Source organism: Schistocerca piceifrons, chromosome 6, assembly GCF_021461385.2.
Source record: "Schistocerca piceifrons isolate TAMUIC-IGC-003096 chromosome 6, iqSchPice1.1, whole genome shotgun sequence".
In the NCBI taxonomy this organism is placed as follows: Eukaryota; Metazoa; Arthropoda; class Insecta; order Orthoptera; family Acrididae; genus Schistocerca; species Schistocerca piceifrons.
Genome location: NC_060143.1, coordinates 288934168 through 288951054, shown reverse-complemented (window position 1 = coordinate 288951054; position 16887 = coordinate 288934168). Strand labels below are relative to the sequence as shown.

The following is a 16887-nucleotide window of genomic DNA, read 5'->3' as shown; positions in this document are numbered from 1 at the left end:
CGTATACTTAAATGGACTAAATTGATGTCAGTTTAATGACTATTCTAACGAATTTTGTGTGTGTGTGTGTGTGTGTGTGTGTGTGTGTGTGTGTGTGTGTGTGTGTGTGTCTACTGGAAACTGAGGATGGGAAGAGAAATGGAGGACTCAAGAAAGGGTTAAAGGAAGTATTGTGAAGCGAGTGTGAGGGGTAAAATAGGATATTAATTTTTCCGGGTAGTTTTGAATCACAGTGTACATAAATAGGTATACTAGGGCAATGGACTACAAAGCCTACTCAGGAAGGATAAGGTGGAAGCACCTAGAATTGATTGGATGGAAAAGGGCAGGTAGGCAGACACAAGGAAGGAAGGAGAAGGGCAGTATTGTGACAAAAGTCACACATTTTGTAGAGATTATTCAGGTAACTTTGAATTCTTGTTCCCACTCGCAGTGTTATGTTTGTGTGAAGTTACATGTGTTGAAAAGAACACCTTTATTTACCCAGGGTTCCTCTAGATTGTAGTAAGTAATAAATAAATCCATACTTAGATAAAGTAGTACGCGAAGTAAGAGCAAATAACAGCATACACTTGGGTAATGCACACTCGGAATTTACGATTGGAAAGGGAACAGAAAGATCCTTGTCCTTACAAAGTTTAAATTAACCAAAAGGTCCATGATGTATTAAGTGCACAATTGTTAAAAGGAAAACTGTTGGAACCATAAAGTAATGTTATATAAATACGACACTGATGTACATAACGAACATGTATAAAATATCGTGTGTTTGAGCTAAGGAGGGGGATATGTAGTGTCTCGAGAATTTCGGAGTAAATTCTAGAGACACTCGTATTTCCACCGTTTCAAACACACGTTATTTTAGAGATAAGTGTGGTAAAGTAGTACTATGTCTACTGCCCCACAATTATGTGTGCACAGGACGGACGTGTATCGGACTGATGATCGGCGCGAGCAGGTAGTCACCGAGCCCGCCTAAGAAGTTACACGTCCCACCCAAGGTGTAAGCGCATTGTACTCTGTGAGATATAAAATATTATTGGTGAGAACATTTGATAGTTGTTGAAAGAAAAGAAGAGACTTTTATTCATTCATTCATTCTCTCATTTACTGCCGTAAAGTCGAGACAGTTGTCTTGTTAAACTTGGAGAGATTTATAGACTGTATGTGTAGAAAGATGATTGTAATAGCTTCTGTCAGACCGGAAGGAGAAATGTTTAGTGTATGAAAAGTGTTGTGTGTTATGAAATATAGTGAGATTGAACTCAAAGTATTCTCGAGTGTACTGAGTAATTTAAAAGTATAGAAAATTCCTCCACAGTAGCATCTATTCCTCCGAGAAGAAGCTGGGCAGAATACCGCAATAGACTATCCTGAAAGAAGATCGGTGAAGTAACTCCAAGTAAGTTTGACAGCCAAGAGGGAGCGTGAGTCTTGCACACCAACACCAGTACTACACTGCCACCCTTAATCACAGGAAACCGCCAGATAACGAGACTTGAAAGCACATGTGAAACTTGTGTGGTTGTTTTATTGTGGAGAAGAAAATATAGCGAAGTTGATGTGAAAGTATTCTGAGAGTAAGAAATCATTTCAAAAGTAGAGAAGTAGTTCAGTATCATTTCCCTAACCAGAATGAAATCTTCGGAGAAGAAGTATTTGACACAGACGTCTGTCCTAAGAAGAAGATCGGCTGCACACAATACATAAATCACCCGCGAGAGATGTGAGAGGCTCGCACCCCAGTGCCACACAGTCTCCAGTCGTCAGGAAAACGTTAGAGATCGCAGATTGAAAGTGCGTGAAATTGCTCATACTTGCCAGATGTCATCTGAAAGGGTGTGTCACATTTTAACTGCAGAATTAGAAATGAAAAAATTATCTGCAAGATGGGTGCCACGACTCTTGACACTGGATCAAAAACGCATGAGAATGGACATATCAGGACAATGTTTGGCCCATTTTAGAAGAAACAAACATTTTTTTTTTTACACTGGTTTGTAACAACAGATGAAACTTGGGCCCACAGAGACAAAACAACAGTCAAAGCAGTGGAAACATGCTGATTCTCTGATGCCACCAAAGAAAGCAAAGACAATTCCTTTGGCGGGAAAAGTTATGGCATCAGTGTTCTGGGATGCGAAGGGCATTCTGTTTGTAGACTGTCTCCCCACTGGGCAAAGAATTACTGGAGAATACTATGTTAACCTCCTGGACAAATTGCAAAAAAAAAATATATGTGTAAAAAGGCCAGGTTAACCAGGAAGGAAGTTATCTTTCATCAAGAGAATGCGTGTCCGCACATATGTGCCACCGCCACGGCTAAATTACACAAACTAAAGTATGAATTGTTGCCACACTAGCCTTATTCATCTGATATGGGTGTGTCAGACTTCCACTCTTCCCAAAATGAATATTTTTCTTGGTGGACAGAGATTCACTTCAAACGAAGAATTGATAGCCGGAGCTGACAACTATTTTGCAGGCCTGGACGAAACTCATTTTCGAGATGGGATCAAGGCACTGGAACATCGTTGGACCAAGTGCATTAATCTACAAGGAGACTACATTGAAAAATAAAAAAAAGGTTCAGTGATGTAGGTACCTTTTTCTATTCCGTTCTGAGAACTTTCCAAGCCACCCTGATAGTGTGTAACAGACTCTACATTTTATTGTACCACATACTACCTTTGCCTTCATTCAGTTCAAGGTTAGTGTGCTGGAAAAATACTTTCCGTTCTGCACATATTGTTATTAATCTAATGACATATTCACAATCTCTTGAAGATAAGTACTTAATAGAAGAATATTTCCTCTGAAGCCAGTTTTTGAAATTTGCAAAGTGGATTTTGCTGGACATAAGACAGTTTTCTTTGAATTGGCATCAGTTAAGATGCATGTATACCATCTGACTTACTTTGCACATTCCCCAAGCTTGAAATTCCATATGCTTCAAATGAGCAACATTCTAGTATGTGCCATACAAATGCTTCAAGCAATCTTTTTCACTGAAAAAAGTGTAGTTTTCCAGTATCTTGTCAGTAAATTAAAGCCTTTCATTTGCTTAACCTGCAGAAGAGCCTATGAAATTGTTATACTTTACATCCACATATTCCGTTACTCCCAAGTAACAGGAGTACTCCGATTGTGATTCCTTAATGCTGTAATGAAAGATCACTATATTTTTATGTTTTGTGAAGTGGGCAGCCATACAAATGCTTCAAGCAATCTTTTTCACTGAAAAAAGTGTAGTTTTCCAGTATCTTGTCAGTAAATTAAAGCCTTTCATTTGCTTAACCTGTAGAAGAGCCTATGAAATTGTTATACTTTACATCCACATATTCTGTTACTCCCAAGTAACAGGAGTACTCCGATTGTGATTCCTTAATGCTGTAATGAAAGATCGCTATATTTTTACGTTTTGTGAAGTGGGCAACTATACATTTCATTCTTGAAGGTGCTTGTTTTCAATAAAGGGGCTGGTGTGACAGGTCAGAGACAACTTGTGAACATACATACATACATACATTAACCCTTGTCCTGAAAATGTATTCCTGATGTGACAATGCTTCAGATGCATAATTTTAAGTGCCCTCCGGCTACTACTCAGCAGCAGGACATAAAATGTAAGTAAATTTGAACAGACAGTCTTAATGAAACATATAGCAATAAAGACAATTAGGTTAGTTTTATATTCACTCTTACCTGTCAGAACAACCTTTCCAGACACAAAGATGAGGAGGACAATTCTTGGTTTGACCATTCTATATATCAGTCCCGGAAAAAGCTCTGGCTCATAGCTGAAACACACAATAAAGCAAATGTTATTCCCAAAGGAATTTAATATATCTATTTAACCTCCCATAATATTAGACATCGTACCTGCTGAACTGCCCATGCGTTAAAACTAAACCTTCAAGCCTGATGGGAAACTTAACATCACAACTTCCCACCATATTTTGAATTTTAAAATCCAAAAATTTGGCCTGCAACACAATATTTCTTTAAGGATCAGTAAATATCCATTTCATGAATGAGAAAATAATTCCTACTACATGCTAGGCATCTTATAATTATGACAATGATGATGATTAAACAGTACTACTACTACTACTAATCATAGTAATAAAAATAATAATATTACGCACTGAGAACCCAAGCTTCTGGATGATACGTGCATACTTTCTTGCTGCCAGTCTTGAATCATCTTCACTCTTTGCACCTGTGCATACCATTTTTCCAGAACTAAATATTAAAGCAGTGGTCCTTGGTTCACGAATTCTCATGATTACTGCAGCAAAGCGTTTGGGATTGTATTCAGCATTTCGTGCATGCAGTGCAATCTTTTTAAGGTCCAGTTTGCAACCAAGATTTACTGTCGATACAATATTCCTGAAATTAGTTCAATATTACTCCTCGAGTAGAGTATAAACGTCACAATCCACTGTACATAAATAACGTGCTACTTACTGAAGCTGTGGGACAATTCCAGGATCAGCAGAAGCAGGAGTCATTGGTGTCATTGGACCAGGAGTAGCAGGCCCAAGACTAGCTGGTGGTGCAATCTGGCTTGATGGTGCAACCATTGGCGACATGAGATTTTGCTGAAAAATTAATAATGGTTGTCATACCTAATGTGTCAACTAAGGAAAGACAACAAAGGAAGATAGGTTCATGCAAAAATTAAATAATTAGAAATATAAGTTGGAACATCACAGTTTCACAGGAATTTTTCTCACTATTATGGGCAATTGGTATATATGTGAAAAAAAACCTCCGAAAATAGCATAAATGTGTTGCTATAACTCATTGGTAGGTCTTTTGATCCATATGCCATCTTTGTGTATTGGTCCAAATATTTTCCTGAGAATTTTGTGTTCTATTTTTTCTGTCTCTATATTGCCTGATGCTCCAATTGTGGTCGTTTCTGATGCATATAGTGCTTCCGGTAATACAACTATTTTGTAGTGTCTAGTTTTGGCCTGTCTTGCTATGCTTTTCTTATTATAATGTGACCATTTGAGTTTGTATGCTTTCTGGAGTCTTTCTGTTCGTTCTATGTTGGATGCCTTGTTTGATCCTCCTATTTGTACGTATTCCCCTAAATATTTAAATTTTTCAACTCTTTTTACGGATCCATACATCGTTTGCATGATGTGTACATTGTTGGTTTGTCGTTTCATGTATTGAGTATTCTCATACAATATCCGTAGACCTGTTTTGGCAGCTATTTCATGTAGGTGTTCCAGTGCTTCCTTTGCCTCCTGTGTGCTATGGCTATGTCATCTGCAAATGCCAGACATTTTATGATTGTTTTTGTTTCACGTGTTCTTCCTAGCTGTATTCCTTTAACTTGTTCTTCCCATTGTTTGACAATTTTGTCTAAGACTATGTTAAACAGGATTGGTGAAAGTCCATTTCCTTGTCGGACGCCTGTGTGTATCCGGAAGGGTACCGAAATTTCTTCCATGAACTTAATCTTCGAGGTGGTGTCTGTGAGCATCTATTGTATAATTGCCCTCGCTTCTTTGTCGATGCGATACTCTTCCAGTATGTCAAAGAGAGTTTGCTGGTCTATGGAGTCTTATGCTTTTTAAAGTCAACAAAGGTAACTACAGTGTTTCTCATCTGTCTGACTTTCAAAAGTTTTCTCAAGTTCAAGATCTGTTCTATGCCTGGTCTCCCTCTTCTGAAGCCTGCCCGATATTCACCTATTTGCGGCTCTACTTGTGGTTCTAGTCCGTTTAATAACACCTTTGAGAGAATTTTGTATGTCACTGGTACTAGAGAAATACCTCTGTAATTATTTGGATCTGACTTATCATCCTTTTTATGTAGGGGATGGACCGAAGCACATTTCCATTCCTTTGGCAACTTCTCTGTGACCCAAATTTCTGAGATAATCTAAAAAATTTGCTTGGTGATGTTTTCATCTTGGAGCTTCCAGCTCTCGGCAATAATACCATCTTCTCCTGCTGCTCTGTTATTTCTCATTTGTTTGATGATTCTCTCTATCTCTTCTATTGTGGGTGGATTAGAATCTGGGTTGGCTGTGGCCTTTTGGAAGGTTAATTTTTCTGTGGGTTTTTTGCAATTCAGAAGTTCATCAAAGTATTGTTTGAGGATTTTGCAATTTTCTTTCATGTTCATTTCGAGGGATCCATCTGTTCTTCGGAAGCAGAGGCTAGGAGGTTGATAACCTTTCATATTTTCTTTGAATATTCTGTAAAAATTTCTAGTGTTATTTCTGTTGAAATCTTCATCAATTTCTTTCATCCTGTTGTTGTCATATGCCCATTTTTCTATTCTGATTTCCTTTGTTAATTGTTTCTGAATCTTGTGAAATTCTTTCCATGTTTCTGATGTTCTGTTACTGCTGAATTTCTTCCATGCCTGTGTTCTTCTTTCAATGGCTATATCACAATTCACATTCCACCACCTATGTTTTCATTTCCTAGGAGGTTGCCCCCATTGCATTGCCTTCTGAATTGTTTACACAAAGTCTGTCCAAGTGTCTGTTGAATGCCTATAATCTCTTCAACAACTTTGTCCCTGTTTATCTTCAAGTATTCCGGATCAGGTTTGACTATTTTGTTTCGTGCTGTTTTTTTGCTGTCTCGGGATTGTCCTAATCTTAACTTGTAGTAAATAATTATCAGACTCGAAAAGTCCCTTACATGTTGTGACATTTAGAATTTCCCGTGTACATTTGGTGGAAATGGCCACATGATCAATCTGGAATTCTCTCCACACGGTGTTGGGTGCTTTCCATGTTGTAAGTTTTCATCTTGGCTTTTGAAATTGCGTCGACATAACTTTGAGGTTGAAATTTTGACCATATTTTATGAGGTGTTCTCCACTTTTGTTTGTACGAATGTGTGCTGAGTGCGGACCTTTGATTTGTTTGTACTTACTTTCTTTACCTAATTGCGCATTAAAATCTCCCATTAAAAATTTCATGTGTCTTTTTGGAATGTTGTTGGTTACTTCTTCCATGTCTTCCAAGAAGTTTTCAACTTCTTGTGGCTTTTTTCTATAATGGTTATTTGTTGGTGCATGAGCACTGGTAATTGTGAATGCTTGATTAGCTGATTTGAAGGGGAGTGTGGAAATACATTCTGATATGGACCTGAAGTCTATGATGTTATCCACGACTGATTTATGTACAGCAAATCCTGTACCAAACAGTGATGGTATGCCTCTTCTGACAGCCGTTTTCCCTTTGTAGATCCTGTAATTTTCTGTATTGAAATGGTTTTCATCTCTGAAGCGCATCTCTTGAATGGCGAGAATTTTGATATGAAATTTTTCTAGTATGTCTGAGTTGTTTTAGTTTCTCAAGTTTGAAGAGTGTGTGTATATTGAGAGTACCAATGTAGTGTTTGCGAAGAGATTTTGAAAAGCTCCGATTCTTTTGAGATAAACTAGTGGGTAGCTCTGAACAGCAATGATCCAGATCCACAAGATATTCAGTGTTTCACATAGTTCTGTTAGAAGTAACATTCTTCTTTCTTATGACAATGCCACGGTGTATGAAGTGTAAGAAAGGAAGGGGGAGAACCAAAGGCCATTCTCCCACAGAAAGACTTGCTTTTAATGTATTAAAGTCCACTTAATTATAAAAAGCTGCTGTCACAATGCACTAACCTTTTAAACTGAAAATCACTTAATTATTATGCCAAACTATCTGGGCATGCTATCCATGTAGTGCACAATGACCTACCCTCTCCGCCCCTCCACAGTACTTTAGGGATGAAGTGTGACAGTTCACAAAATTTGAAAACCCCTGTTGCATTGGTGGCGGCATGAGCGAGGATGGCAGGCAGATCTTCAGCCAAACTAAAGGGTGCCCTAATGTAAGAACATAAAATACACAGAACCGAACAGCATGAGTATGAGGGAGCCGCATCTACACCAGGTCCAGACTTCACATAATCATGATCTGAAAAAACACTCTATAAAACTGCATGCCGGACCTATCAGCAGCCCACACCTTTCTGCTGAGTAATTTCAAAATATTCAGTGATTTGACACAACCTGTTTGCAGTCTTTCAGTTGTGAAAGCCAGGTTAATTTCGTGCCAGTCAACTAGTAGGCCCAAAAGGTGTACACTGTTCATAAAGTTTAAAATACTGTCTCTTGTTGTGAACTTTGGCTAGTTAAAACATCGACAACCAAAATTAATATAGATGCATGTAGCCTACTCTGTTGAGAACTTAACATTAGTTTAATAGGCCTAAGTTTACAGACTTCTAACAGTCAGCTGTAGTTGCCTCGTTGTGCTGTAAGATCAGAGGAAGAGTAGAAGATAGTCATCCACAAAGAGTATTTAAAGGAGCTCCTGATTGCAGAGCAATCATCTTCAGTAGAATTAAGTTGTCAACGGCAGATTGGCAGCAAGTGAAACCACACTGTGAGAGGCACAGGTGACCTTGGGATTCGGGAAGCCAGATGAGGTGGCTGGTGATGATGCACTTGAGAATCTTAATCACACACCGGTAACTGTTAGGGTTGGTACAATGCTTGTACGGTTTCCATAATGGGATTAACATTGCCTTCTTCCAAGAGGACGGAGGGGGGGGGGGGGGGGGGAGAGGGGGTATACTGTCCATCAAACCATGTCTGATTGAAACATAAGAACCTGCTTTTGGTATAATGAATCTGATCGGTTCCTGGAACAGTGTCTTTGGCTACAGACAGAGCTGATTCCAACTCCCACTTGCAGAATGGTAAACTAAGATGTCTTCATCTCCACAGTCCTACGGAACATCTGGAATTCAGGAATTTGTCCAAATGACACAGTGAAAATAAAAGAGTGTTCAGCTAAAGCCTGATCCATGTATCTAGCAATGCCCACCAAGATTCCATTCCTCAATAAGTTTGCAACATGAGGTGTACCACCCTACCTGAAATCTGCCTTACTGATTCCCAATTTTGTGCAGTGGAGGCAAACCGATTAATGAAAGTCACAAATTCCTTCCTGCAGTTCCTCTTCAGTTCTTTTATCATTCACCTCACTTGTGTATGGATGGTGTTCTAATTTCAGAAAGGCTGTGTATTTGGCTCTGATTGCCAAGCAACATTCTTGATTCCATCTCGGGCAGGCCATCATCTGACGGGGTTGCTAGACTGTGGAATGGAACCAGCAACAGTTCAGTGGATCACACAGGTGACATGTTACCATATTACTTTTTTGAGGTTGATTAACAAGTTGTTTTTGTTCTATTGATTTTTGTTTATTCCTAACTAATTTTTGGCTTATTGGGCCATCCTCAGGAAACAACTGACTAGCGTCCACAAGGGACACTCGTCCTTAGATAATCAAACATTATAAGCAGAGATACGATCTATCTGCACACAATGTTGTGCACCAAACTTGTTTTTTAACTTTGTAAATTACACTTCACACTATGGACAATATTAAATACAATAAATAATTAAACTACACAATATTACACATATGATCCACTGAACTGGTGCTGATTCCATTCCCCAGCATAGCAAACACATCAGTTGTTGTCCCAGGAACATTTCTGTTGTTCAGAAATGGCCTACTGACTGTCTTTCAAACATTTGCCCTTTGAAACATTCATCCTTGTAGTCTTCTGTCAACCATCATCAGTGTCAGCAGGTGGATCCACACTGTAAGGTGGTCACTGGAATGTAAATCTGTGGCCACTTCCCACTCAAATGAGTCTGCAACATGTGGGGAGCAAAAACAGAGGTCAGCAGCGAAAGATTACTGTAGAAAAGTGTGTCATCTCAATAGAGTTCAAAAGGCAGATACACTCTAAATGGATAAGGTGCTTGATAATTCGACACCTGGGGCATGTGGTAGCCAAGCCCCACAGCACATGATGTGCAGTGTTGTTACCAATGAGGAGAGATGGGTGGGGGAGTGCCTGGAAGAGCTCTGTCACTGCACCTGCACCCAACGGATAGTAAGGTGAAAGATATAAAAAACACATTATGTTTTTAGTGTGAGGACTTCCACTGCAACTGCATGTATGACCGTGGTAAGAGGACAGGAGTGCTGTCATCAATGAAAACAGCCACCATACTCTTCGCCCTGTCTCCTATAGGATTGTCCTTCCTGCACAGGTGGTAGCCCATAAAGCTGGTGTAACGGTAACTTCAAAATGAGTTTCTTGTAAGCAGATGCAGAACTGTCTCTCCCATGCCAGAAGCTGCAATTCTTTCAAATGTGTTTGATATCCACTTAAGATCCACTGCAATTCCGTAGTCACTGACTAGAGATGGACATTCTCGTCCTCCTCTCCAAGGGCAGTGATTTACCCGAGAGGTCTGGGGGAACATTAGATGGTACCCTTATCTCTGGTTCCTCCATGTGAACATCAATAGCCTCAACAGTAAAATCAAAATCGAAAAATAGATGACTTAGCTGTGACTATAGTCGATTTTGAATTACTTTGTTTGGGACTTTTTCCTCACTTACGGGAGGAGCTGGTTGCATGGATAGAGGAGATGGCTTAGTGGAACTCAGATGGTGTGCAGTGGTATCTTGCTGACGTTCAAAGCCCATCCTTGATGACTTCCGAGTGGTTTCTGTGTCAAATGTAGTTTTTTCCCTGCTGGTACATTGACAAGTGCATGTACTCATACTTGATTCTGTGGTCTGGGTTTGTGTGGTGGCATTACACTTTGTGAATGGCTTCTTGAGAACCAACGCAAAATAAGTAGCAAATGCCATAGTTTGCATAACTTGGAAAGCTTTATTATCTTCACCTTAGGGTATGTGTCTCTTAACTTTCAACTCTTGAATTTTCCTTTCTTCATTACAAACTACGCACTTCCTACTCCATACTAGGCAGTCCCCAGAGCGGTATTTAAATACTGGTATCCTCAAATCTTTGGCATTTTAAATATCACATTGTACTGGGAATAAACAAGTAAACCGTAAGACAGATATAATCTCTAAGAATATGTTCAAGTAATTCTGGAGTGTTGAAGGTCAGAACAAGTGCTGCAGTTTTTTTCCAAAGTGCCACTGACTGTACTCATATAGTTCTGCACTTCTGTGACATCTATGCTTTTTCTAATTATCACATAATTCCTCAGAGTCCATCTCCATTATACTGAAACAGGTACCCACACCTTACAGAAGTTAAGGTACTTCGTGTAACATGTCAGTTTCAACTACAAGTGTGAACATTATTAAGTCAATTAACACCTTTTTAAGTACTAAGCAATAACCTCAAACCCCCTTAAGAATATAGAAGGAAGAAAAGAGGAAAGCATCTCAAAGGTTCTCTCTGCTCTCTTGATTATGATGAAAGTGTTATGACAAACTAGTGCCTTGACACAATAATTTTGAGACTACTACTTGGGCAGACTGACCATCCAGGCTCTATTTGTTGGGTAGATGTAGCTTCTTGACGGTACACCTGTCCCAGCAGGAGTAGACTTGGGTTGAGGTCACTCAACAGGAATCCCATGAGCTGCCAGGGAAGCTGATACCGAACCAGGAAGAGCCCCACAAGCCTGCGCAAGCCTTATACAACTGGGGGAGGGGGGGGGGGGGGGGGGGGGGGCAGATGTTCCAGAGCAACAGCCATTCAGCCCATTTGCAGTATAAAACCAGTCCAGGCAGTGATGACAAGCCTGCCATTCTCTGAAACACACAATGTTCCATTGTCACACCTAAATATGGTCCCTGATGTATGCCCAGAGTTTATGGTAGAAGAGGTCTGGCAGTGCTGGCCAGTCCTCAGCTTGGGAAACGTGGAGTTGCTGTGCCCGTACTGAATCACTACCAGCAGAGCCCCCAAGAAAAAAAAAAAAAAAAAAAAAAAAAAAGACAGCCCTCTCTCCCAAAGCTGTGGAACACACTCTGTCAGATCCCACCTCTGAGGCCATAACTGGCTTGTGCTGTAGAGAATTAAGGACACTCATGTAGTTGGAACAAACAAGGAATTTAGCAGTTGCAGCACATCTCATCTGCTCTAGTGCCCTCAACATTGTGTATAATGCAGTGCTGAACATTGGGAAGCTTTGAGGCAACCTGATCTTGTGAACACAGTCACGAAAAATAACAGAGAAACCAAGATAGTCCCTGTGCATATATCCATCTATGTATACACACCCCTCACCAGTGACTCCAGCTCATACGTAACATGGTTCCAAAACAGCCTATTGCTTGTGGACAATTTGAGATGGATGAGCAACAGTATGGTATGCTCATGAATTGGAAACAGCAAGGATTTTATATGCCTGATGAACAATGAGGAGTTGCTGCCAGATGGTAAGTGGCAGATCCTTAGTCTCTTTACCCATACTGGGTATGGGCCTGGGCCTGTGAGCAATTGTGACCAATATGATCACCTCATGGTGAAATCCATCAGTTACCTTCAGGTAAGAAGGTCTCACTAATCTGTGCACTGAGCACCCACAGTCAGGCCACCATCTAACGAAATCCCTATAAAACTGTAGCAGGCACAACTTGTCCGTTCCCCAAAACCTGCGGGTGGGGTGATATCTCCTGCCCAAAACTATTACACAGCATATCACCAACTTGGAAAATAGTGTTTAGATAAGAAGAATCCAGGTGGCCACAAAAACCCAACTGGTGCAGCTGTCCTAGAACACTTGGCCTCCAAGCCATATCGTACACTTCACTGATATCAAAAAGTGTTCCTATACAATGCTGTTGTTGGTAAACCTGCTGAATACCTGCCTCTAGCAGGGTCACGTTGTCAACACTGACTGACATCTATTCATTCTAAGTTCTTTTCTACACAGCTTGTTAAAGCAATGCTCTGGTAATTACTGGGACATGTTTGGTGCTTTCCTGGTTTAAGGAAAGATATTGAATTTGGCTCCCTCAATGAATTGCAAAATTGTACTGTCTGCCATATTAAGTTAAAATATTTTAGCAGGATTTTTTTTTTTTTTTTAACAGCATTTGCAAGTTTCATAGCATGTTGCGCTGTATTGGATACAGGATCGAAAGACATTGCTGAATCCAGCTCCCACACTGAAAAAAGGCCACACAGCTGGACCGCATTGCTGAGTGGCATTCGTCAGTCCACCTTCTAACACGGCCTGAGGACTTAAGTGTGGATAAGATGGCTGCATGGTGGATTACACTTGTGACATGGGGTCTATCCATTTCTGGATGCTTCCCCTGTTTAAACATAGCTATCTGGATGAACAATGTCCAGTTTGTTCTGCTCACCATTCATCTTGGCAGCTGCCTTTCAAGAACTGCTCCATCTCATAGGTGCATCTGGTTTGGAAAGTGGTCACCGGCATGAAGGTCATCAGTAACTTCCTGGAAGGAAGGAGGGGGGATGGGGGAAGGGGGGAGAGCAGAAAGAGATGTCTACAGCTGAGGTTGACTCATATCAGAGTTGACATGAGTGAGATTGCCCAAGTTGATGATACACAGCTCCTGAAACATCATGAGGCTCCTTAAAACTTGGAGCAAGTAGAGTTTGGGCCGCATAGTACTGCTATGGTGCAGAATAATGAGAGGTTGGAAATTAGAAATTTTTACTAAAACTCATTAACATTGCCACAGGCAAAATCAAGTCATGCCAAAACAAGAGGCAGAAACAAGAAGACACCCATTATGTCACAAAGCCCTCGACACATTATGATGGCACCTGCTGAGTGAGAATACGCATTCAACAGAAAGAAGACTGTGACAGAAAACCAAAGGAAGTGAGACAAGCATATTTGTTAGCTCATAAGACACCCATCACTTACACAAGAGCATCCAGCAAGAAACTGACATAGTAGTTAACAGTCATTAAGTGAATATAGCAGAATAAGGACACATGCAGTCATTACGGACCAAGTCTCATGACACAGCCTCATGCCAGCTCCCGTTAAATACTCAAGCATTCTATCTCTTGTGATGAGTTAATTATTGGGACTGATGGCATTCACAGTTATAGCACTCAATTCCATGATAATGATACTGTAGTGAATCTATGTCCTAGATGCTTCAGCACAGTCTATGAAGTAGCTGAAAATGTACTCAAGATGATGGTCTCCACCTGACGAACTTCCTGCTGCTCACCACCTACCATCTACTGATGGAGAAACTCCTGACAACACCACATCACATGGTGCTGCCAGCAATAAACTTCAATGTGGAAGCCAGCAAAGGGGGCTTTTGGCGTCCACATTCATGTTCAACATCCAGGCGCAGTCATGTGCTAAAACCTAATGGCTGGTAAGGAGGAGATCAACCGACCACACGACTACCAACAACAGGTGCACTGCTGACGGGTCATCAAGGGTTATTGTAGAATTCGGTGCAGGACAGAGGACACTCCAGCAACCAATACAAGACCAATTCACACTGAGAAATGGCTGCAACTGCCTGCTGGCAACAAGCTGCGGTGCCCAGGTCATAAACATCTCACCTAGTCGTGCAGATGCTGAGCTGGTTCAGCAGACAACAGCTAGACTCCAATACACATCCATATAATGCATCAGTCAAGGTTGGTATGGAAGAACAACAACTTGTCAAAGACACACCACAGGTTCCCAACGGCATCCTGACTTCATGCAGGGCTGTCTCCACTCGGTCCCTGGGAAATATGTTACTGGCACTGAAGTTCCCAGTTGGAGAAATGATTGGGGGGGATTTGGGGGGGGGGAGTTGTTCTATAAGAGTCTCCAAGAACTTTGGAACCTACTGCTTGTCACAGGTATCTGTTTGTGGTCATACTGCCCCTCCTCATTTAAGCAAGTGTTCTATTATAGATTCTTTCCACAAGTCTGGGTACAGCCCCTGTGACCATATACAAATGAAAAGATCATGGAGAGTTTCTTTCGATTCCCTATGTAACTGTCTCAATATGCTATGTGTAATACTACTTGGTCCTGAGGCTTGTAACGCCGGAAATGCATATCCTCCTATTTCCATCTATTGTACTATAATTTTTTTCCTTATTTTGTTACCTGAAGATATGACATTTCTGTGTCTTTATATATTGTAATTGTTTTACTATTTGTATATATATATTTATGCATTTATGTCGATGTATAATTGGTTTGTTTTGTAAATATTATTTGTATTTTTACGCTGGGTCTGGCTTAGGGAAAACTATGCTATCGAACTATTACATCGATAGGTCGTGTGGAGAACCAAAGTGTTTCGGATCTTTGGTAGTGTGAACTCGGCCGGTGGAGCGCGGGCAGAGAGAGTCTGGCTGGAGTAGTGCGGTTGAGCAGGTGTGCTGAGTGACGCTCCCGCGAGTTGCCGCGCTTTCGGGGTTTGACAGCATGTAATTGCGCTCGACTTGCTATGACAGTTTCTGACACGGTGTCGCGGACGGGAAGCATTAGCTGGCGCACATCAAGAGCCCGTTTCGCCTGGTGACCGTGTCGAGAAGAAGGCGCGCCAACATCCAGCTTCTGCAACAGCGACGGCCGACAATGAGTGACTGTCGCCACCTCCTCGATCGACGACTTCAAACCCTCCATCAACCAACAAGGAAGACTGGAAGCACGTAACGTTTTAGAACTGTATGGCAGACCTCAGCTTTTAAAATTGTTGCATCACAAAATTACAGCAACTTAGCATGAACCTTTGTTGCTCATTGCCCCAATTGTGCCCCAATTGCATTACCAAGCAGGGTCCCTTCCTTTTCCGAAATGAACCCGAGTGTCGAAATTCAGACGCCAGCATTAAAGTAATATCATTCCATTTCACTGCTTTAATTTCAAAGTTCAGTTAAGGTATTCATAGCTGGCTACAATATTTAGATTACACAAGCACAAATTAAGAGTGCGAGTTTTGTTAGCATATTTTAGCTTACCTGTGACTGCAGCTCAGCTTGGTACGTACTAAATGTTACTATTGTTAATCGTCCAGAATCATTTAATTCAAGTTCAAAGTTAAATCTCTTATTTCTAAATTGCGTAGATTCAAGTAGCTTTTGAAACGATTGTTGAGGTAGCCCAAGACTAACCCTATTTTACTGAATTTCGTAGTGCTTCAGAAACAAATCTCACTATTAATTTCAGTCACTAAATTAACTTTCAATTTTCCGGTTTTATTAATTCTTTTGCTAAATTAAGTCAGAGTGTAGCTAAATTCATTACTTCTGGCAAACATTCAGTTTTCACACAACACGTGTCAACCTTCAGTTGCTACGCTTTCAGTGTTATATGTGCATTAATCTTTCATTTTCAGTTATTATAGTAGTTGTCCATAGGACTGGCGACCGCAATTTTCCCCAAATCTCAAATATCTAATTAACGCCAATTAATTGTCAACGTAACGACCGCACATTTATTTCCTTTATTAATTTTACCCTTTTCTCAAAATTAATTTCCACCAATTTCATTTGAATTTTTCCTTTCATTTAGATGTAACCCTTTCCTTCCTCTTTACTGACAAATTAACTTCGGTGACGATTGCTTTTTCCAAATTTCCATTAGGTACACGCGGTTTAATTTTTCACTGTCATTAAGGTCGATAAGTGAGAGGGAGGTTACACGTGGCGACCTGGTGACAGGACAATCTTCAGATTTCAGGTTGTTCCGGACACGAATTTTGTATTGTGCAAATCTCGTAACAAAGTACTGGTTACGAACAGGCCGTTATGTCAGCGACAATAAGTAGTGCGAGGAATCCTAATAAGATTTGGCATTTATATTGAAAATTATTAAAATGAGTGAAGGCAACAATTACCAAAATTTGATAGACTTAGACACGGAAGAATCGGTCGAACAGTGGGAAACGCGCACCGCGGAACCCATTGTTCAGGGGCAGGCGGCTAGCATGAAAGACGCGACCGCCGAAACGCAACAAAGAGCAGAAATGGAATTCCCAACTTTAGAAAATGTTTCGGAATCGGAAGTGATAATCAAATCTGAACCCCTTGATGACGAATACGGAGGGACAAT

General features: G+C 40.6%; 1 protein-coding gene across 1 annotated transcript in view; it reads right to left on the bottom strand.

Moving 5' to 3' along the window:
• Positions 1–16887, bottom strand: part of LOC124802584 (TATA-box-binding protein-like) — a 48474-nt gene that overhangs the window by 6175 nt on the left and 25412 nt on the right. The window contains exons 2-5 of the mRNA XM_047263457.1: positions 4471–4604; positions 4149–4392; positions 3883–3986; positions 3706–3800 (exon numbers count right to left, since the gene is read on the bottom strand). Of these exons, the coding sequence (XP_047119413.1) occupies positions 3706–3800; positions 3883–3986; positions 4149–4392; positions 4471–4604 (577 nt within the window). The remainder of the gene's footprint in view (positions 1–3705; positions 3801–3882; positions 3987–4148; positions 4393–4470; positions 4605–16887) is intronic.